This window comes from Corvus kubaryi, unplaced genomic scaffold, assembly GCF_017639235.1.
Source record: "Corvus kubaryi isolate FWS band 111438036 unplaced genomic scaffold, C.kubaryi_AGA036_p1.0 75, whole genome shotgun sequence".
Lineage (NCBI taxonomy): Eukaryota > Metazoa > Chordata > Aves > Passeriformes > Corvidae > Corvus > Corvus kubaryi.
The window spans coordinates 674,378-696,435 of record NW_024582062.1 but is presented as its reverse complement, the minus strand read 5'-3'; the positions used below and the strand labels follow the sequence as shown (position 1 = coordinate 696,435).

Here is a 22,058-nt window from a genome sequence, read left to right as displayed (position 1 = left end):
CATATAAACTAGTGCAAGCTTAATCTCACAGGCATGTTGTAAATAGGTGTGACTTGTGGTAAAGTGTCCTTTATACAACAAAGGAAATTAAGTCCCCAGAGGGGACCCCAAACATCCAGACTCTTCCGAGACCACATCGACCATACAGTGGGGTCACAGCAGATGCCAGATGCTAAATCCTTCTCACTGTGTGACAGAATAAACAGTGTCAAGCTGCACCTCTAAAGCAAAAGTACTATGTCCAAATGAGGTAAAATACACAAATTACCAACACCCAGACAACTTCAGAATCTGGCATTTCTTCTGCTAGCTACAAGGTAGACAGAAGTTTAACTCCATGTGAAAAACTCTTGAATGGCAACCATTAAGAGAATAATAATTTGATATTAATTAATTAAAGCTTAATGTGAACGTTAAAAATATTTCCATCAACAGATATAAAGAATTACCCTGAGAAAGTATATGTAGCAGCTATATAGATGAAGTTTTCATAGTAAAGCTGTTTGGCGTCTTGGAAGTCATTCATGCAGCAGACAACTTCTGAGGAGCCTGCTCCTTTCACTGTCAGCATGATGAAGGGAGGCAGGACTGGCTCATCCCATGCGTAATCCAGAGAGGTCATGGGCTTCACCTCAGTGGACAGCCTGGGCTCCACCACCCCATGCTGCTTAAACACAACTGGGACCTGTAACAGTTAGGAAGGAGGAGTTTGTTCATACAGGAATTGTTCATCACACAGACTTTTTGCTATCATTTGCTCATTTACTAGGAGTTGATGACTGAAACACGTTCAGATAACTTCTTTTTTTCCCCCCCAATCATTTCATATGTATATTCTTCCATTCAGGTCTCAATTAAATAGAGTCTTAAAGGGATGAGAAACATCATCTTTGCTTGTATCTGTCATCTGTGGTTCAAAATGTCTGCAGTCCCATGGCAGCATCTCAAACCCTGCTAATCTAAATTATGAGACTAGAACAGATTAAGTATCATCACTCTCATTGGTAATACTTCTCTTCCTTGTAAGACTTCTAAAGCACTCATGAAAGCCACAATGTTACCACTATTATTTGAAAAAGATTAAGCAGCTGTGTGCTACCAGTTTTTACTAGAACTTCAGAAAATTACAATTATTACAGACAAATACACAGACAATAATGTTTGTTTCATGACACAAGTTAGTCAGCTCCCACTTCTAATAAATACAGAAGAACTTCTACTTTTTTTACTGAAAGTAGTAAAGGGAAAAAATATGGGGCTTGGTTCTTTTACCTTAGAAAAATTGTCAATGCGGAAAGGTGGCGGTAACTGGTCGGTGTCACTGAACGCAATGCGGTACGTGGCTCCTTGAAGGGTAATTTCTACTCTTAAGAAGTAACATTTTCCCAGGGTGTCCCTGAACAAGAACACAGTAAAAGACAGGTAAACTTCTGATCTGCATTATCTGCAGTGTTAAACAGCTGCTTCTATCAAAACACAGCAGCTGCAGAAGATTTATAGGTCACAGCTACCTCATATTAATGTGGAACGAATTGTTCTTGTTGACCTCAAAGCCCCCAGACCAAATGCAGTTTGGGATATCCATTAGCCTCACACACAACAGCTGATCATAATCATTCCGTGGCCAGTGGAACACAACACTGGAACCAGGGAGGGTGGAAATATAGCCGTCAGGATTGGATGTTCCCTAGGAACAGAAATTGGTAAATAATTGGTAAATAATCCCAGCACTGAAAAATCCACTATTAACCTATACACCTCTCAGATACAAACGCAGCCATTTTTCTGTCAGGTGGATGCTGCTATTGGAATAATGAGAAAGATCCTCATAATCAGCCAACAATACTTTAAAGAACAATGCCTGCTCTTCTTGGTAAACAGTTTCTGTGACTAAGTACAATACTGTACTAAAAAGTCACCACCAGGAAGCTTCTTACCCGACCTCTGGCAAATTCCCGCTGAACAAAGGCCAGTTTGTAGCTTGATTTATTGTCTAACAGGTACCGGGGAGCGAAGGTGACCATGCAGGTGTCAATATAACGGCCTCTGCCTTTTTTAACATCAATACCTAGTAATAAAAACAAGGTGAAAATAAAGCTATTATTTACAAAAGAAAAAGACAGCTGCCACAATATATTTCAGAGAACACAAGTTACTTCTTGGGTTCCTGACATGCACTCTCTGTGCCACACCACTGACTTGCATTGGAAAATCATTTTAAATAGTAAAAGACATCTGTTACCCTGTATTTCTCAAGTACAACTTAGATACTGAAGATAACTGAAGATAAAAAAACACAAAACAATTCCCAATCACAAGTACATCAACGCAAGTAATTATTTCACTTTTAAACATATGAAAAATTCCTCGAAAATCACTGTGGAGTAACTTCCAGACTCTCAACTAATTTAAAACCAAAACCTGCTTGTACTTTATGTACACCAGGAGCACAAGGACTCCAGAAGCTGCATTCCTGCACATCAGCCTATGCAGACACTGCTAAGCAAAACCCACAGACACAGCACACGGCTGACCAGTTACAGTACACAGACACTCAAATTAATCAGAGTAATGTCATGGGATTTAAAATGCACTTGGAATTAACATATAAGGGGAATAAAAACACAGAAGCAGACAGAACAGTTTGACAATGTAGTTATTAACACTCGATGAAACGTAAAATTAAAAAGAACTGCAAACTAATTTTTAAGCTAATAAAATTTACAACAAATATATAAAATTACTTAGAATACTATCTTTTGTTTGATGATTTTCTCTGGACCCTCAAATGCCTTTAAGAAGATATGTTTCTCTGCTGCAATTGTTCTGTTTCTGGTGTCACTGACATTGTATCTCACCAAGAGTTCCACAGGATTTTCAGATGTTCCCATCAGCACCTACCAATGTTATAGATGAGGCCTGGCCGGTTTCCATGCTGGATCACCTTAAGGGCTCTGACACCACTCCCACCATCCAGGGAGAAACCCTGGCACCAGCCAGGCATGCCTTCAGGATGGATTCCTTTTCCAACCCTCATTGTGCAACTAAGGGTAAGAAGAAAACACAAAGATTTACTAATTTAAATGAAGGATCAGGTAGCAACATGATGCTGGTGATCAAACACATGCCCAGATAGAAAAAGAACATCTGTGTCTGGATATAAAAACATTTGAAGCCATGATAAATCTCTTACTGAGCGACTCATTCTGCATGTCTGCTATAAACCCTTTCAACACATTAGTAAGGTGTCAATGGCCATGTCCTGTAAAAAGCTTGGCAATTTCCAGACTGATTAATCATGACAGCATTTGTGTGTCCTTTATCTTTGAAATTTAAAACAAAAAAATTTGAAATAAATTGAGACATGACAGAATTGGCTAACCAAGCAGCTTTCAGTAGGAAATGTCTAAGAATCCAGTATGCTCAATACAGTATTAAAAAACTTAATAATTTAAGAGGTCATCTTAATATTTTCATCTTTGTAAGGTTCCTCCTGATTGCCCTTCTTACTTACAAGTTTGGCTGTTCTTTATCAGCATAACAGAACAGCAGTGGGCTGAGACTTCTAGCAAGCTCATGCTCTTCGAATTGACCAGCCGCATCTGTTTTTGCATTATCTTGTCTGAAGATAAGTGGCAATCCTTTAAGTAAACACAGAAGAAAAGAGTGTTAAACTACACATCACCTTTGTACAAATTAACATGAGAATGGTAAAAATTTCAAATTAAGGAACAACCCAAAATATTTTTGTTGTAGTATTAGCCATTACTGTGCATTACTGTGCATCTAGTTTTTCATCTAACCTGCTTAAAACAGCTGCTCACAGCTGCAGATCATGATACTGGCCCATGCAGACCTGAAAGTGCCAGTGGAAGTTCACACAGACTCACTGCAATTCAGACCCGTTGCCTTCTCAAGGTATCTCGGTCTTCGAAAACCACAAATTTTAACAGTGATCTAATCTATATTGATTTATTTAGAGGTACAATAGCTCATGTTTGAAAATCTGTAATACAGCAACCCAATGGCTAAGTTATCTCCTGTAACATGCATCAAACAGTAGCTGCTGGCACTATTAAAAATATAAATTCCTGCAACCTTTATTCCTCTTAAATAGTGTTTAAAAGCTTTATTTGGCTAGAAAGCAAATCAAAATACTACAGGAAAACCTTATTTCCCACTTCGTTACAACAAAACTTGCCTGTTTTGTTGATTAACCAATACGGAGCTGAAATTAGTATTTTTAGAGAGCCCTCAGCACGACACACAATCCGTATGGTCAGATTTAGCAGCCGCTTATTGACATCGTACAATCGCATCCGCACCATGTAGTTTTGTGTCCCAGGAGGAATCAACAGCTCTTTGCAGATTGGGAAGTTTTCTAGCAATACCCCTATGAAACAAAACAAAGCAGAGCAAAATAAAACATCACCCACACAAACATGAGTTTTTGATAAGCACTGAAGTTGGTGTTTCATGTAACTTGATCTTCCTGAATATTTCATGGAGCTCACCCTGATCAACTTTTAAATATACCCACTATGGTAAACTCTGACCTCATGAAGAAATGCCTCAATTTAAGTCACAAACAGCAAAACAAGTTCTGTAAGGGACCCTGATTAGGGCTAATTATTGCTTCAGGCATTACAGGTCTAACCAGTGTTGAATAACTCCATACATACTCTCAACACCAATTATTTCTGTCAGAAAGAAAAGAGCAAAACCACCCAAAACATTAGGAACTTATTTGATTTATTCCCCTCTTTACCACTGTTCTCTCCAGTTTCCACTCTCAGGAAAACCAGAGCTGAACAAGGAATATCCTAAGTGACAGCTGACAGATTTGGGGGAATGATGGCAGTATTGGGTTGGTTTTTTTCCAGTGTGTACACTTCGTTACTAAAAATAAGAAGCCCTGCAACCCAATGAAACCATCATTTAAATGCTTTCTATTTTTCCATTTTTCCATTCTGTGCCATAGTTCCTTGCAGAAACAAGTTCCCTGGAGGTACAGAGAGGAGCAGCAAATAGTCCCTGAGCAAGAGCCTTACCAAGCTCAATGTTCTGGGCTGTGTCAGCCGTGTGCAAGGCAGCCTCTTTGCCAGGCTTCAGTGTCCCACTGATGGGCAAACCCTTCACGTAGAATTCCAGCTCACAAGGCAGCAGGTTGCAGATTACCACCGTTGGCAGGAGATAAATGGTATGCCCAGGCTGCCTGAAAATCTGCTTAGCACTGTCAGAGAATATGCTGGAAGGCATGTAATCTGGGTAATTTTCTTTCTTTATAGCCACACAAAACCTGGGAATGCCAACATACATGAGAAGTCAATGAATTTGACACAATAATTAAACCCTGTCTTTCCATATTGCACTAAGTCCTCAAAGATGCTCTAACTTCAGGATTGATGAGAAAAACAGTATTTAGAGTTGTTCTCCACATAATCACTTTGCAGCTCATTATAAGGTACTTTGTATTTATATCTGACGTTAAGACAACATGAGTTTTCTGATTTTAATCGAAGACTTAATTTAGTTCCCCAAAAACTGGTCTATTTAGAGACCTAACAGAAAATGGCTATTAGAGATTGCCACCTTTAAAACCAACTTTCATAAACTTGCAAAAGCATGTTCTTTACTACTACTATTAAAAACAGATTTTTAACTATTGAAGTAAACTATAATCATGTACTTAAACATAAATGCTGAATGTGTCCTTCTTCCCAGTAGATATATCTTTGCTCTGACCACTTGACACTTCAGTTTTTCATTAGTTAAGGTAAAAAATTGAGTTGGTAAACTTTCATTTTAAATAATTAGTTTATTTTCCTCCCTGTGATACATTCAAAAACAGTGTATTAGGAAATGAACTATGAAACTGACATAGAGCAGTAACCATATGGTGTGCAAAGGTCATTTCCTGACACAACTTCATAATCCCTATCCTAGTATTTCCTAAATTCAGAGCAACCCTAAAGCAATCATATCAGAAAACTACAAAATTCCATTAAGTCCTCACTATGCAGAGAAATTTTGGCCTCAGAACCGAGCACAGGACATTGAGGATAAAGAGTAAGTATTTGTGAACACTCTTTTGGCAAACCCCTCATTACCCTCAGTGAGACAGAGTAGTTAATTTAATGTAAGTTCACATTCTATTTTCTAACTTTCTCTTTTTTTTACAATAAATATTCATAGTGTGCTTTATATTCTCAGAGGTTTAACAGCACTGTCAGAAGGGCTTCCAGGAGCCCTGCAGAAACAGAGCAGCTACACTTCACTGCTTCACTGCAGATCCAATAAAACATCCCACTAAACTGCAGCAGCTTTCATCTCTAAGCATTCTCTTTCCTGTTATTTACTTTCACAGGATTTCATTTATCAGAGCTTACAGAAAAAGAACTGGGCTTTAATTACCTGAAAAACCGGCTGTTTTCGGACTCCATGGAATGACACTCCCTCTTGCTGCTGCACACCTCTGCTGCCTTCTGGACGTTAGTCCAGTGAATCGGAGCCTTACAGAAGAACACTCCCATTCCTTTGGGCCTGGCTTGCAAACGCCAGGATGTGAGATGTAATGGAATAGCAAAGGAATCTCCTGGCATAACTGCTGGAAGGACTACAGGCTCTGCAACCAGAGAAGAAATCACACATATTAAAAGAGGCCCCTTTACTGAAAACAGTAAAATTTTGAAGTAGTAAGTCTCAAATTTTTAATGCAACACGTTTAATTTTAATATAAATCACTTCCTGCTTTATTCATGTTTCAAACACCAACCTGGTATTTTCAGCTCTATTAACAATCTGGCAGCAGACTAATGTCAGCGTGTAAATCTGAAACAGCCTAAAAACTTGTTGGTATTCCAATTCTTTAGTGAAAACGCTTGTTTCAAAAAACCTCGTTCTACAAACATTCTGGGTACATTACCAGCATATCATTACATTTCTACTCTAAACCTTTGCATGGTAACAGCAAAACCTTCCAGACTGCTGCTGTAAGAGACAACTTTGCTACATACAGAAATAAGTTTTAGTCTTTACAGAATGTCAGCTTTCCCTGTTTATCCGAACAGCAACAAAAAATCCTACTGGGCTCTCTAGTTCACCTTGCTGACTGTTTTCTTCTTAACCTGACCCATTTCCTGTCCAGGGAGGTCTATTCTGGTATGAAACATTACAGATGGTGGTGAATCTTCCTGGGGAGGAAGCTGAACTCCCCACAGTATATAGGGACTGCTATAGGAACATGGGTCACAGGAGTTTACAGCACTTACTGTCAGGGGCAGAAGGACTGTCCAGTCGCAGTTCCATTGGAGATTCCAGCTTGTTCTTCACCATCAAGGCTGAGCGCACTGTTATCACCTTCCGGGCGCTCCCCTCCATGGTAACTTCAAACACCACACGAACTGGAGGCAATGAAGAAAACTGGAAGATATTTAAAAGCATTAAAAAGCTCAGGTAATGAATATATCTAGAAGAGGGACACCTCCCTTATGAAGCACTAACTGCTGGAGAAAAATTTGCCAACTGAATCCAACCATGTGCAACTCATAAGGTGTATAAATAGTTTCATAATGGTGCTTTATAATCCTGTACCTCCTCCTCAAAGAACAGTAAAATTATGAAAAAGCAATTCCACACATCACTAACTCTGTTACGTTTCTCAAAATGATGCAAGTTCAAATAAGAGCAATATAGATCCTAAGAGGTGAACTTTACACATCATCTTTCTATTATATTATTTAATAAATCCATGTAGTTTGAAGTCTAAGACTCATAAAATTACCGATCACTCACCACTCCTATCTGTCAAAACTGAAAAATAAGGTAGAGCTTTCTTAAAATATTCATGCTTTCTTCACTCACAGCTGCCCTTCTACTGTGGTGTTTTACCTTGTACATTACACAAAGCCATGGCCACTTTGATCCTGAAAACAACATTTAATATGCGTTTACATGCTAGAATTCACATATTAGAATTTAAGACCCATTTTTCAAACATTTATACTGGTGAGGAATGGTAAGTCATAAGTATTTGTTCTGATTTGAAAGTGCATTTTGTTTGCCTAAATTTTGTTTCCTTTCTATTGAAAAGGTTCTAGAAGGATGGAAAAGCCAGTTCACTTGTAGAGTTACCCTACTCTTACTTAAGTAGCTCTCAAAAAAATGAAAATATATACTCACGTAGACTTGTGGATGTATTATATTTGTTCTACTTATTGGGCTTCCAAGCTGGGAGGAAAGTAAACAAGAAGGTTAAAGAAGTTAAACTTTTAAGATGCTGCTCTCAGCTCTAATACAAAACTTTACTACAGAAGAATAAACTTTCATCACATTGTGTTTCTGATCTTCAGTGCAACTTGGAATCACATCAGAACTAGATTAGCAAAGCCTGTTTGTAATACTGCTTTGCAAAGAAATGAAGCTTAAGGAGGTTTTGTTGTAAAGAAAAATTCTACAGGAAATGTTGCTGGACAGCAATTCTCATTAATTTGCATCCTTTTCCTTCAACATTCAAGTTACAGAGAGATGATCCTTTTTATGCTTCAATATAAAAACTCAGAAACAATTCAAGTAAGAGACCACTGGCTCTTGTCAGCAGTATCAAATCAAATTTAATTCTGTTTTATATCAAGAAGATCTCAACCTCCTATTTGTCCAGTGCTCAACAACTAGCTAGTCTCAGTAGCTAGTCTCTGAACTTAGCTAGTCTTGAAATCCACAAGACCATTTTTATCAGTGAGCCTCCACCAAATGCCAGCCTGCTGATTATTACAACTGCATTTTCCCTTCATGACAAGTGTATTTTGTCTACAGAGCCACATACTTCAAAAACAATCTCCAGGCTTACAGGAAATTGCCAGTGTTGTTTATTTTAAGCAAATTAAATACATGAAAAGCATTCTTGCAATAAAAGAAATAAAAGTAGCTGCTGAAATGCTGCGTTGATTTAAAGCTCAGTCTCCACGAGCGCATGGCCTGTCACTAATACATTCATTCTGTCACTGGAAGCTCTGCCTGCCAAGGACAGATTAACTGATGACTGCTCTGGCTGTGGTTTGGTTACACAGTATTGCCAGTTAGGAAGCCAGCATCTCCAAGCTCTCCCAACCCAGGCTAACTGGAAAGAGGACAATCTCATACAACAGATGCTTTGAGATTAAAATCTTGCAGACATCATTACTCTTACATGACATATTCTTTTAAAACACTCAAAATCAGAACTTACAGTAGAAGAGGAGGAGTTCTTATCTGGTGCAGCATATCGGAAAAATGTTCCAACTTTGTCTACAGACACTGGACTCACTTCTTCCCAGCCATTTACTCTCACTTGCAACTGATGAATCCTTAGATCATGTGTGTGTCTACCAGGTTAGATCAAGTTAAATTACTATTAAGCATTGTTATACAGAGTAAACACCAAACAGTTCAAACCACAAACATCCTATGGATTCTCATAAAAGAATCTCACTGAAGCATTAAAAAGTCTCAAGTTTTTCCATTTCATGGATAGATGGACCTGATTTTATGTCTAATTACTGCACCTTCCCGAAGGAACACACAGACACATAACTATATCACAAAAAAAAAAAAAAAAAAAGCATGCTACACATTTGTTAACAAGCTCTAGTTCTTACCTTTGATAACAACCAACACTGCCCCAACAGTCCTTTAAAATAAAGGACATTGATTTGTAACTGAGACCCCCAAGTCCTTCTAAAAGCTTATAATGATCCAACTCAGATAAAGGAATAGCTTCCACCAATAGCAACAGTTGCTGCTTTACCAGAGAAATTATAATTTCACTCTATACAAGAGTATTAAAAATAAACACTAAACATTAACAGGAGATTTTGAAGAAATCCACTTCTAATGTGACACCTGCCAGCGCCCTCACAACTATGAACCTGTGTGTTCCATACACGAGACTGTCAGAACATCTCATGGCCTGGTCCCTTCACCTGTGTCTGAGTTTTCCTCTGGCTTCAAACTCAAATGGAACCTCTTCCCCAGTGATAACCTCTTGCCATTCACTGACGTTATGGGCATCATCCAGCAACGTCCCATTTTCCTCAGGAACAACACCTGGACTCCCACTGTGAGATAGGGCAGCCCTGTGAAGAGAATCACAGCATTTTACAAACTGACTACTTCAAGTTGACTACTTCAAGTTAGTCCTGCAATGAACACAATCACACCATGAATGTACGTGACTGGTTTCCACACTCTGCTGGGTCTCTTGAAAAACAGAATCTTTTGTTTAATAATAAAACTATCTCAGCGTCAAAGAAAAGGCTCTTAACTGAGTAAAACTGGGAGTTGCCTACAGGTCTCTGCAAAACAAAAGCACTGAAAACAACAGGGTCTGGCTCACATGGAAGAGGTGCCAGACAAATACGTCTGAAGTGATCCCCCAAGAGCTGCTTACCGGGTTGGGGTCGTAGTCAGGGTGGCAAACCAGAGAGTGCACCCAGTGTGATTCCTCAGAGCAAAGGGGACAAACGGCTGCCTGCGTTTTGGGGTCTTCATTTCAGCTACAAAACAGAACAGAGACTTGTCTGAATGCACATGAGAAATTCATTCATCAGATGTTAATGTGGGATGAGATACAATGACTGGAGAACCACAACCTGCTCTAACTAAAGAAAAACAAAGAAACAGGACATCCAGATTACTTACAAAGTTTTCACAACTAGTAATTACTACAGGAATGGTACAAAGCAAACAGACATTCTTCCCCTACATCAACCCCGCCTTGGAACTGAACTTAATCTACATGTTCTTTTGTTTGTTTTTATCAAGTCTTGTAAAATACTATGCCTCCAGTTACACCTAACACGTAGAAAACCTAACTAAAAACCCAAGCATGATGAGTAATCTTTTATATACATCCAAATGCTCATGAAATACTAAAGACACATTCACTTAAAATTAAGATTTATGCTGCATTTAATGTAACAAATACAGTTACATTAAAGGTAACAGGTTAGCCAGTACCCCCTTTAAATGGGACTTTTATTCTCAAAGCCTGAACAAGTAGAAATATTTTCCAATACAGGATAAAGCCTACTAAAATACGGAAAATCATTTGAGAGCAACCAAAGGCAATCTGGTTTTGTTAACCTGTTGGGACAGCAATATGCCAGAAGACGATACTTCACCTCCCATGTTTGCCTTTTTCCAAGCACAAATTTCTAACAGGCACAAGTGTTACTCTCATCTTCCACACTGCAGTGCATGAAATCTGTGAAAATACTTACTGTGTTTGGACAGAGAAAAACCCCTGTCCGAGTCCAGTAATTTACTTAAAAAGGAATATAAATGGCTGCTACCTCAATACACACATCTTTGGTATAAGAGAAGTGGAAAGAAGGCACACACAACAAATCAGCTGCTTAAAGAAAAGGTAAGACAGAAATCTCTTTCCCAGACCTGAAGTCACTCCAAAAGGTTTCCAGAGGCAAGGAGGGGTGATGTGGGGAGGGCAGGAAAGTTTTGAAGGAGTTACTGATGACGACAGACAACTTTCTTCCAAATCAACAAACTCCTATGTACTCTCATGTTGTCCACGGAGACTTAAAGCTTACAGAGAAAGTTCTTTCCAATTAAATAGCAAGAAGATGAAATCTTTGAAAATCAAAGCTCTGATTTTTGCCAAAAGCAGATACATGTTCTAAGTGTTGAGTTTCACTTTATATCATTTTTTGGCTAGCCCAGGTTCTACAAAATTAGACCAGAAGCCAAATGAACTTTTACTCTGGTGTTTAATCGATTGCCAATTTATCTTTGGAGACTTTTAAAAAAGAATTTTTGGGACTATGGCCTGATTTTCAAAAGAAATATAGAAGTTGAGTTTTGAGACTACTGCCTGAAAAAAAAAGGCTATCATTACCAGGAGGATTTTTTCATAATTAATTTAGTAATTTAGCTGCAACCCCTACTAAAAGCCAAGCAATAAATATTAGATGTTTTGCTGTTCGGTTGATTTTGGGGGGGGGGGGGGAAAAACCAACAGAAAAATACTTCAGAAACATAAATCCAAAATTTTCCATTTTGTTGTTTTGTTTTTTTTAACTCAGAGAAAATATTTCTAAGGGGCACTCAAACAGGCAACAGATGTAGATTTCCAGAGAGCTCTCTCTTCTCCCATCCACTAACTTTTTTGCAGGGCTATGTATTTATCAAGTGTGCTGTTTGTCTTCCATAATGTCAAAAATTGAAAAATCTTACTTCATACTGCATGGTTTTGCCCAAAACCTATCCTGTCAAATAGAACCCAAACAAATTAACAAATTATTTATTAGGAATGCTTACTGAAAACAGCCTGTTCTTCTGAAGGCATCTGAAAGTTTTAAGTACCTAAATATGCTAAATTAGGCATAAATATGTATATTGAACATAATGGTGGATATTTTTAGAATATAAATTAAATACTGTGATATTACTATGCTATTTTTAATCACACTGTACTTTCCCTCTAGAAAAGAGACACTGAACAGTCAACAATTCACATAACCTTCCTCACAAAGACAGTTCTCCTACATGGGGTTACATTTCTCCATTCTTTCCTGAAGGACCCAGAGAATGACAGGACAAAATACTAAATTTAGCAGCCTAAAAGAAAAGTAGCTGTTATGTTATTTGGCTTGAGGGTTTTTTGGGTTTTGATTATTTTTAATTATAGAGGCCAATCCACCAGCAAGTCCCACATACAGCACAGTATTTATTGTGCAAGAGCCTTTCAAAGAAAAAAGCACCTTTTGGTGTCTGTGTGCTGTACAGTACCTCTAGCATAGATCTGATGCTCTAGGTTAGTCAAACTGGCTGTACTCCTAGTTCTAAGGTAGACAAGAGGAAGGCCTGGCAGACAGGAAAGACAAAGTTAGCAGGTAAGAAAACCCATACAAATACAGGTAGATTTTCCCCTGCATGCATAAGGGAAGATATACATCATGCAATTATGAGTCTCTACCCATTTGCTTGCACTAAGCTGGCATTTGAATTGTTAAAATTCCTTCTAGAAGGAACTCTGGGAGAAAAAAGGATGAAAAGACCTGCCACATGTCAAGAACTATTACTCAGGTGATTATTTCACAAAGAAAACAGCATTTTTTTAGAGAAACTCAGTTATTTAGGTCTTTGAGGTACAGAAAGAAAAAGATCCTCTCTGAACTGCACACAGCCTAAACTCAACACTCTGATTTAATCCTTGACATGAGAGTCACTCATTAACTGAGAGTGGCAGACAGAAAGGAAGCAGAACTAGCAGTACAAAGCTCTTACTCAAAGCTAAGCAGCCAGAAAGCTTTTTGTTTTGAAAGAACTGAATATAATTGAACAGAAACAGCTTTTTTGTCTTTTTTTTTTTTTTTTTGCCAAACATCTCTAACAAATCACTGTATGCTGGGAAGCCAAAATACTTATGTTTGTAATACATTAGACAGATGACCATGTGTGTCAAGACTGTTTCAAATAAAGTGTGATTAATGACCAACATACTCTGCCCAAAACATGGGGGATCCACCGAAGAACCCGACCAGTCTTCTGAGCTGATTACATTCACTTCTTTGTCCTGTTTACAGTAATCTTCCATCCAGGACTGCTTGGTACATGTGTATTGCTCTAGAGGAATGTAAGCACAGACAGTGTCTCCAAGGTGGCAGTAAACGAAATAATTGGAAAGTGTGTCAAATTCATCACACTCAAGTTACTCCACTTTAATGGTAGAAGTTATACTTCACTGCTTTTTCTGTGAGTCACTTACGTAAGTTAAAGACAAACAACAGCTCATAAAATCACAGCAATGTCTTAAAAAACAAATATATCCCAAAGATTTTATTTTTAAAAAAAGCTTTCAGTGGAATTTCATGTTCTTGATACTCCTATATCAATCTAAGAGCTCTACCTGCCGAGACAATTAACCTTAGATATTTTCATGTCAGAAGCACTTCCTAGGGTTTTGGGGTTGCTTCTTTTAAGAGGCACATGCACATTCCTGCCTAAGTATCAAGACATTAATTGAGTCCTCTGGCACACAGCCTCACCACTTGTCATCACTGGTTTTAAAAAGCATAATCTTCAGAATCATTGATTTGCTTCTTCTCCTGCCACCTTGGCTCCCCTCTTTCTGCCAACCCCCCAGGTTCTCCTTGGGGGACAAAGGAGACCAAGGCAGGTTTTTTTGTTATATCTGCAATCTCAGCTGTTGACATTTTCTTTACTGTGTCCACCAAATAATTCTGAATGAGCAACAATATTCCTGGGAAATGCACACAATTAGAGCTCCACAACACAGAAGCTCACATGAAATTGGAGCTAACGATGAACAAAATATTTTGGTTTCCAGAGGTGGGAACTGACAGCTCAGGTGCTCAGAAACTGAAGAACTGAAATGAGTAGCTACCCACTACATCTGTCAATGTACTGAAAAATGATGAGCTTATCAAAATATTTTTAAGCCCTGTGAAGTATGGAAAGCTTTAGATGAAAGCCTGTTTCTGATTAAAAATAAATTTCAAATAACATACAAATTTGATAGAATTCATATGACCAGAGAAAGAATTCCTACTAGCCTCTAAAATATGCAGCTCATGTCTTTACACTTTCACAACATCTGATAGAACACGGGCTGCCTAAACACACACCTGGTACAGTATCCTGGGAAGTATGGAGGGACTTGAGCCGATCCCGCTCCCTCCACAGGATGCCAACAGTTTAACTAGAGATATCTGTCATTTTCAGTAGTGAAAACCAGACTGTAGAGTGCTGCTCTCAGGGAATATTCCCACATACCTATGAGAACAGAGGTGATGTTTATATCCAGGCGTGGTTTGGCCTTCACTTCCAGCTTCAGGCGGGAAGGGTGGAGGCGGCTTGAAGCTTGCTGTTGCCAAGACACTGAACACGGCCACGGCTCAATAAATGGCTCCCAGCCTGAGAGAAACACAAACCATGACCTCTGCTACACGCATGGAGGCCACACTGGAATGCTCTTTACATATATAATAATGAAACTCTAATAATTAGATCCTTTACTTTTAATCTGTGTTCAAGATGAAGTTGCAAACCTATGGATTTAATACCTATTACAAATTTGGTCCAGCTCCTGCATTCAGACCATGTATACCATATGTAGGGTCTTGCAGAAATATCTTAATTCCAATTAAAGAACTAGAAGGCAATTACCGCTCTATATTTAAGCTAGCTGGAATTAAGTTCTCTCAAACAGCTTCGACAATGACTTTCACACAATTATACGTAAGCTGGCTATTATTCAGTATCTCAAAGGATAAAGATCTAGAAGCTTTTAAAAAAAACCACCCTACATATTTTTAAAAACAAAGTATTTTTTAAAAACAAAAAATTTACCTTGTTATTGACAGATAATTTCTGAGTGCTTGTCACCAATTATGTAACAGAAAATTTAGTTTCTCAGTTAAAAAACCCCACACAACTAGATTACTTCTTTTGTCAGTATCATTGAGGCCTAACTTGGTTTTTAACATCTAAAATATAAATTGTGATTGTCTTCTTATGTTAATCCTTTGTCTTCAGCCTAATCACCTGCCCTCACATGCTTTTCCTTCCTGAAAAATGTAATCAACTGAATGCACCAAACAGTCAAAGAGAAGAGAGACAAGAATGCAGAGACAGCTTGTTGTAAAAGTGTTGTTTTGGTGAATAACCTTTCTATGCAATTCCATCTGAAAACTTGAGTGCTACTTTCATATCAGCAAAATCTCTACTTTCCACATTCCTCCGACTGATCTCAAATCAGGGTATCTTGTCTAGGATCACAGTCTCACACACACAGAGTCCCAAAAGTCAACCTTTCCCCATTCCCTTAAAGGCATTTCCTGTAGTAGGAAAGGCTGTTTCCTAAATTTAAATAAGAAGACAACAACTCCCCAGGTATTTCACCTGAAAGCTCACGGTTGTAATAATCTCCAGACAGGGTAAAATGAGCGTAACCTTCAGGGCTGGTTCTCAAATGTTGGAGAAAATTCAAACCTGGGGGAAAAAAACCCATGTGACATTTAAACTAATGCAAAACAATCAAGCTTCCTGATTTTGTGAACTGTCAAGTAAGCAATGGAAGGTTTTGTCTTGTCTTTTAAACTGAAACGGTACAAAAAGCCTATCATAATACTCTTCAAATAACATTTGCAGATAGCCACATCTTACAATACAGAGCCTCCCTAGGATTCTGCTCAGGACAGATTCCATTTGTTATGTAATGTCAAAAAGGGAAACCAGAATCTTAACCCTACAAAGACTGTAATCTTAAAACCAAAACTTAAACCAAAGAGAACTAAAGAAAAAAGAACCCCCAAAATCCCCCATAACCACCACCAAGACACTGTCAGTTGAAATTTGACAAGTCCTGACAAACAAGAGCATGGTGCTGAACACACCCAGAACTGACAGTCATTTTATACAAGGCAGAACCAAAAACTCACGTGAAAAGGTTAATTCAGCCAGGGGAACATCACAGTCCATGCAGTCATCTATAAAGCAGATGCAAACACTTTCTGCCTTTATTTCCACCCCAGAGATGAACTGGAGAGGCACAATCCCCTGGCTATCTCGACCAGAAGAGGTCTGGGAAACTGATTTCAGAGGTTCAGCATTCTTAAACAGCCAACTTGCTGCTTTTTTCAAGTCACCTTAGATGAAAGCAAACAACCAAGCAATCATCATCTACTTTCTCAATGAAACGTACTTAGTAAAAAACATATAGAAGAAAACTAATTCCCTCTCTCTTAAGAAAATATTCTCAACAGTACCTTGAATATGCTCTATTTTGTAACATAAATATGAGAAGAATATAAAGACATTGGTATTTCCTAAGAGTAAGAAATGTATTTTGAAGTTTGCAAAAGTAATAAAAATCTGTAACATTATGCATGCCTATAGATAAGGTGGGAAGCATGATAGTGCTAAAGGAAAAGAATCACTTGTGTTATAGCTTTGTCTTCTTTTCATGTACTGCACGTAGAAATAGAGAAATACGATTTTAAAAGGGAGAGATGAAAACACATGCTCTCAAGAGGAAGAGATGGATAATAGCGAGAAATTGGCCCACCATAAAAAATTACCAACCTGAACACAACTAAAACTCCCAAACAAAAATATACTCAAGCGCCCCACACATGACATCCCAAGGGTAGGAAGAATCCTTGCAGGGTGGATTTTACGCAGTAGCAGAACAGGAAGAAGAATGTTTAAGATTACAGGCCAACACAGAGCCAAAGACATTCTAAAGAAGAAAACAGGGCTTGTGCATCGCCACCTGACAGTCTACAGGCTTTACTCAGTTGCAATTAAGGTAAGATGAACAATGTGCAAGCCCCTGCTGAGAATATCTGATGTTACCTTGGCAGATCAAAAGAGCTTTACGACAATCTTCCATACTGAATCCCAGCTCCTGGAGGCGAGCCAGCTGGACCTCTGGAATGAACAGTTAACCACGCATAAATCCTTGACAGTTATCTACTTGTTTTCATTTCTAGAATCAAGATACATCTGTATGTATCTATATGTAGAAAAAGCACATGATTCAACACTGCTTTTACATTTTTTATAATATCATCAAGACAATGCCATCATTAAACAGCTCTAACCAACAAAGGGTCTTACACCATGACGGTATCAACATCTTTTGTGTTAAGCATATAGATTAGCTTCACCTTGTAGAAACCTCCTTTAGATATAAAAAAGGGCTTCACTCCAACAGTGAAAAACATACCAAGAACAGGATCCAGCACACGTTTGGATCCATCTCTGGTTTCATGTGCCAAGGAAGCCTCATTTTCCAGTGCTGAACTGGAGGCATCAGCAGCATTCCCAGCACTTGAGGCAGCCGAGTCAGGCAGAGCTGCACTTGTCTGTTGGGGAATTGACTTTGCAATCGCCAAAAAGAGTTGAACATCATTGTAGGACAGTCTGATATCCAGTGCTTGCAACTGAATCTAAATGAAAAATTAAAATATAAGATTCACTTGCCTTTTTCTACACATTCTTCTTACATACTTTAGATATTAATGAAGCTTTTCCCAAAGAAGACAAAATTTAGGGTTAAAATCTGATCACCATGCTGTTTTAAAGATCCAATAATAAAATTATCGAAGTTGTTATAATTTACCAACAACCAACAGCATTACTTTTCAGGGAAAAGAAGTTTTACTTTGATATAATGGTAAAAAAAGTCTCTAAATATAATTCCTCTCTAATATGTCCTAACAAGTAGAAACAGAAAATACAGAAAAGTATCTTTTTCTTTCAGATATTAGTAACTATCTAACATGCCTACATAATCAGCCTACTTCTTTCCCCCACTATTAAACTCTGTAACATATCCCAGAAATCACTCTTTCATTACCACTAAGAGCATTTTCTGCATGCTTGTTTCTTTTCCTTTTCAGGAAAAAATTACCTTATTCTCTTCTTATGCATTTGAAAGTCTTCTATTAAATCCTTGGGCATAAAAATATCTCTGCTAGTATTCTCTACTGCATATCATTTTATTCAGGCCTTTAACATTACCTCTAGAATAGGGGGAAAATCTTCACTATTGAAAGCATCCAGCAGTCCTGAACCACTTGGGTAGGAAGAATTCCCAATAAGTTCCATATGAATTTGTACTGGATCGATAATTGACAGTGCAGTCTCTTGCTCATTTCCTAACCGGCATGAAAACACCTAAAAGTTGCAAATTATTTTTAAAAAATTACGAATTGAGAGAACAGGCCTGGCAAGAACTAGCAGTATTTTGAGGTTGCAGTCAAGTCTTACAATGTTTTAACAGAAACAATATAAAACTGTTCCTAAAACTGCTGTAAAATGAGACCATTTGGTGAGAAACTAACAAACTTCAAAAAGCATCTGTGGACTATTCCTTTTGTGTCTATACATTTATAGTAAAGCATCTTCACAAACTCCTCTAATTTTAGATGTTTTACAGAAGCAAATTTATTTTTCTTACCTCAATGCCAAACAAACTGCCAGAGAAAGGACGATCTAACAACTTGGGCTTGTAAGTGAGAACAGTTGTTCCCTTCAGAATAATTGCATTGGTATCGAAGCAGGATATGTCTTCAACAACCACAAATTCAGTTCCTTAACCAAACAAAATGACAAATAATAAACAGGGCAGTTGGCAATATCATTAAGCTACTTTCAGCATTTACAGCAGGTTTCTTGATTTCCTTTAACAGACCTGGTTTTACACCAGCACATGGCTTTTAATGAGAAAAACTCCTGCAAAAGCACTAGAGAAGAGCATGTTTACCTGTCACATTGACCTTGACTTCCAGCTGCTTTTCTGCTGTCACAGGGAGCGAGGAACGTTTGGTAACTACTCCACTTTTCACAGTTTTGGGAACTACAGTTGTGTCACTGATGCAGGTTCGCTGCCGGGATGAATGGGGTTTTTCCCGCTTTTTGGTATCTCCAGGAGTATATAAAAAGTCATGAACCAGTAACAACCAGTCAAATATCAGGAAGACACGAAGATTGTTCAGAACAACTGTGAAACTGGAGGAATCCTTAGTAGACCTTTTAAGAAGAGAGAAGCACACAGGTGAACTTTACAACCTACAGATATTTAAAATCATGCTGAATACTGTCGGTATCTAGTAAGAATTATGTGGCATTTTATAGGGATACACTTAGTTTACAGAGTGTCTGGCCTTTAAAATACACATACATACATATATATATACACACACACATATATATATTTAAACGGATTGAAATTCAACAATTTGCTGTACCCACAGAAACCCAACACATCTTAACCGCACAAATTCTAAGCCATAATGGTACAGGAGATGAACTGAAAAACTACGTAACAGGAAATTTATAAAAGCTCCTTTAACACACTTACATTATCAATATTAATTTGCAAAATTTCAAATTTTGAAACTTTTTATTATCATTTTATGTCTGCTGGGTATCAAACCTAACATTCTGTGTGTGAAACTCAGACCAGCTCCAAGGTAAGAGGTACAGCATGAATTTCCTCTCACACCCTGACAGCATTTTGCAGCACAGGAAGCTGCTCTGTCATTCAGAAAAAATGTCAGCCTGCCTGAGCTCCCAGCATCCCATCCTGAAGGTCTGGCTAGGAGGGATAAAGTGTTTGGCTTCATGATCTGGAATACCAGTTACATTTGATCATGCTAACTGGAAAATCATCTAAGTACTTAAATATCATGAAGCAATTTTCAATCCAGCACACTGTGAACTATAAAATCTCCAAAGAACTGTGGTGCCTTAGCGGGGAGCAGCCTCTGCCTGAGCTGCTTCCAACAGCAAAAGCCTATAACCCTCCCTGGCTCTCCAGGATATTTCAAGAGGCACCAGCCAGTACAACACTATCACTGAGTTCTGCCAACCCTTACATCTACTGCCAAGGATGCTCTCACCACTAAAAACAGACCACATGCTGCTGTGGCTGAAATTTAAAAGCACAACGCTTGGGAAGAAGATTTCTGAAACTCTCACTCACAAACCAGATTAGGCTGTACCTTGCAAACTCACTAAGTGTGTCTAATCTAGGCACCTACTGACTCAACAGTTCTGTGAAAACCATCTGGGTTTTTTTAGGGTTTATTTTTTAGTAAATCCCATTTTAGTTATATTCAAATTGAAATGTTGGTTTCTTTCTGAACACATTTTTTTAGGTACCTAAAACCACAATGCAGCATCCAAATCTTAAAAAAAATTTCTCTCAGTTGCCAAGTTTCTTTGGTTGGTTTTTATGAACAAATATCTTCAAAATTCTCTACTGGACTAAAACAATCCACAATTTTTTTCTACATTATTCCTGCAACTGTTTCAGAGGGCATCATAATTATATGAGAGTGAGAAAGCTGAGCTTGGTCAGCAAATCTGATCAGAAGTGAAAGTAACATCTCTAGTCATCTCAGTTCACCCTCTTTTTTGTTAGTTAACATTCCTCAGAAAAACACCATGCTGAGAAGGTAAATACTGACATTATTCTTTATATTCCCAATTTCAACACTAAATTAGATCAAAACAGATAAGAAAAAACAAACATGGTAGGATAGAACACAGAAGAGAATACAGAGATTGTTTTTGAAAGAGGTGCCACTTCTGTCTGTATTTGATGCTCTCAGAAAACCACATGTGACACCTGCTGGGAAACAGCTTTTGTGCAACTTACAGTAAAAATTCTACAAACTGGTTTTATGCACACATGTGATAGGCCAGACTTATCAAGCTTTAAGCGCTAGTGATTTTAATAGTATTTCAAACCTTCATCTGATCCATTACACGTTCAAACCTAAATTTTACTGCAACAACTGAAAAGAAAAAAATCCAACAACTTCCAGAGAATGAGTAACTGCAGATTTCAATCTATCACGTACCACTGATCACCCCAAAAAAGTCATCAGATTGAAATACAAAGCCAGCAAGTTTATTTACAATAATAACAGGTGTATTAAAACCAGGACAGTCCTGATTATGTCATTATTAAAAACAAACAAATCCCAGAATTACCAACCTGAAATGCAATTCAATCTGGATTGCTCCCGGGCTACTGGTGTTCTTTGATGACTGAAAGATGCAACTGAAGACATTTGGGGGGGCATGTAGCATATTTCTGTCCAGCATAACGAGTGTCAAAGGCCATCATGGAATGAGAGACCAGATTTACAGACTTTGTTCCATTTGAAGAGCTTTCAAAAAGCAACTTGGATTTCTTAAAATCAAACCTGGGAGAATAAGAAGCAAAACAACACACTGAAGAGACTTACGGTTTATTTATTCCTTGGAGTAATTTATTTTACAAGTACAGCACACTGCTGAAATCTTTCATTTAGGTATTTTCTAAAACAACTACAATCATATCCCATGTCACAGGGATAGAAAATAGGTCTATACTACATGTAATAATATCTTCCACTGATGAAAACCCTTCTGGATTAAAAACACCCCAACAAGCCAACACAGCAGAAATCTGCTTTTTTAAACCCTCCCTCATATCACTTTCTTAATTAAAATACTGTTTCTCTTGGGCAAGTCAACTGATC

The 22,058-nt window shown here is 38.0% G+C and overlaps 1 protein-coding gene across 1 annotated transcript in view; it reads right to left on the bottom strand.

The window, feature by feature from the left end:
* Window positions 1-22,058, bottom strand: part of VPS13D (vacuolar protein sorting 13 homolog D) — a 97,059-nt gene that overhangs the window by 47,886 nt on the left and 27,115 nt on the right. Inside the window, 26 exon segments of the mRNA XM_042051386.1 lie at window positions 450-685; window positions 1,273-1,396; window positions 1,512-1,687; window positions 1,938-2,068; window positions 2,902-3,044; window positions 3,515-3,641; window positions 4,202-4,393; window positions 5,052-5,299; window positions 6,415-6,625; window positions 7,272-7,422; window positions 8,182-8,229; window positions 9,227-9,362; window positions 9,960-10,112; window positions 10,427-10,532; window positions 12,784-12,858; window positions 13,498-13,620; window positions 14,791-14,931; window positions 15,919-16,008; window positions 16,458-16,664; window positions 17,374-17,448; window positions 17,747-17,969; window positions 18,544-18,699; window positions 18,983-19,116; window positions 19,289-19,554; window positions 21,530-21,610; window positions 21,612-21,740. Of these exon segments, the coding sequence (XP_041907320.1) occupies window positions 450-685; window positions 1,273-1,396; window positions 1,512-1,687; window positions 1,938-2,068; window positions 2,902-3,044; window positions 3,515-3,641; window positions 4,202-4,393; window positions 5,052-5,299; window positions 6,415-6,625; window positions 7,272-7,422; window positions 8,182-8,229; window positions 9,227-9,362; window positions 9,960-10,112; window positions 10,427-10,532; window positions 12,784-12,858; window positions 13,498-13,620; window positions 14,791-14,931; window positions 15,919-16,008; window positions 16,458-16,664; window positions 17,374-17,448; window positions 17,747-17,969; window positions 18,544-18,699; window positions 18,983-19,116; window positions 19,289-19,554; window positions 21,530-21,610; window positions 21,612-21,740 (3,882 nt within the window).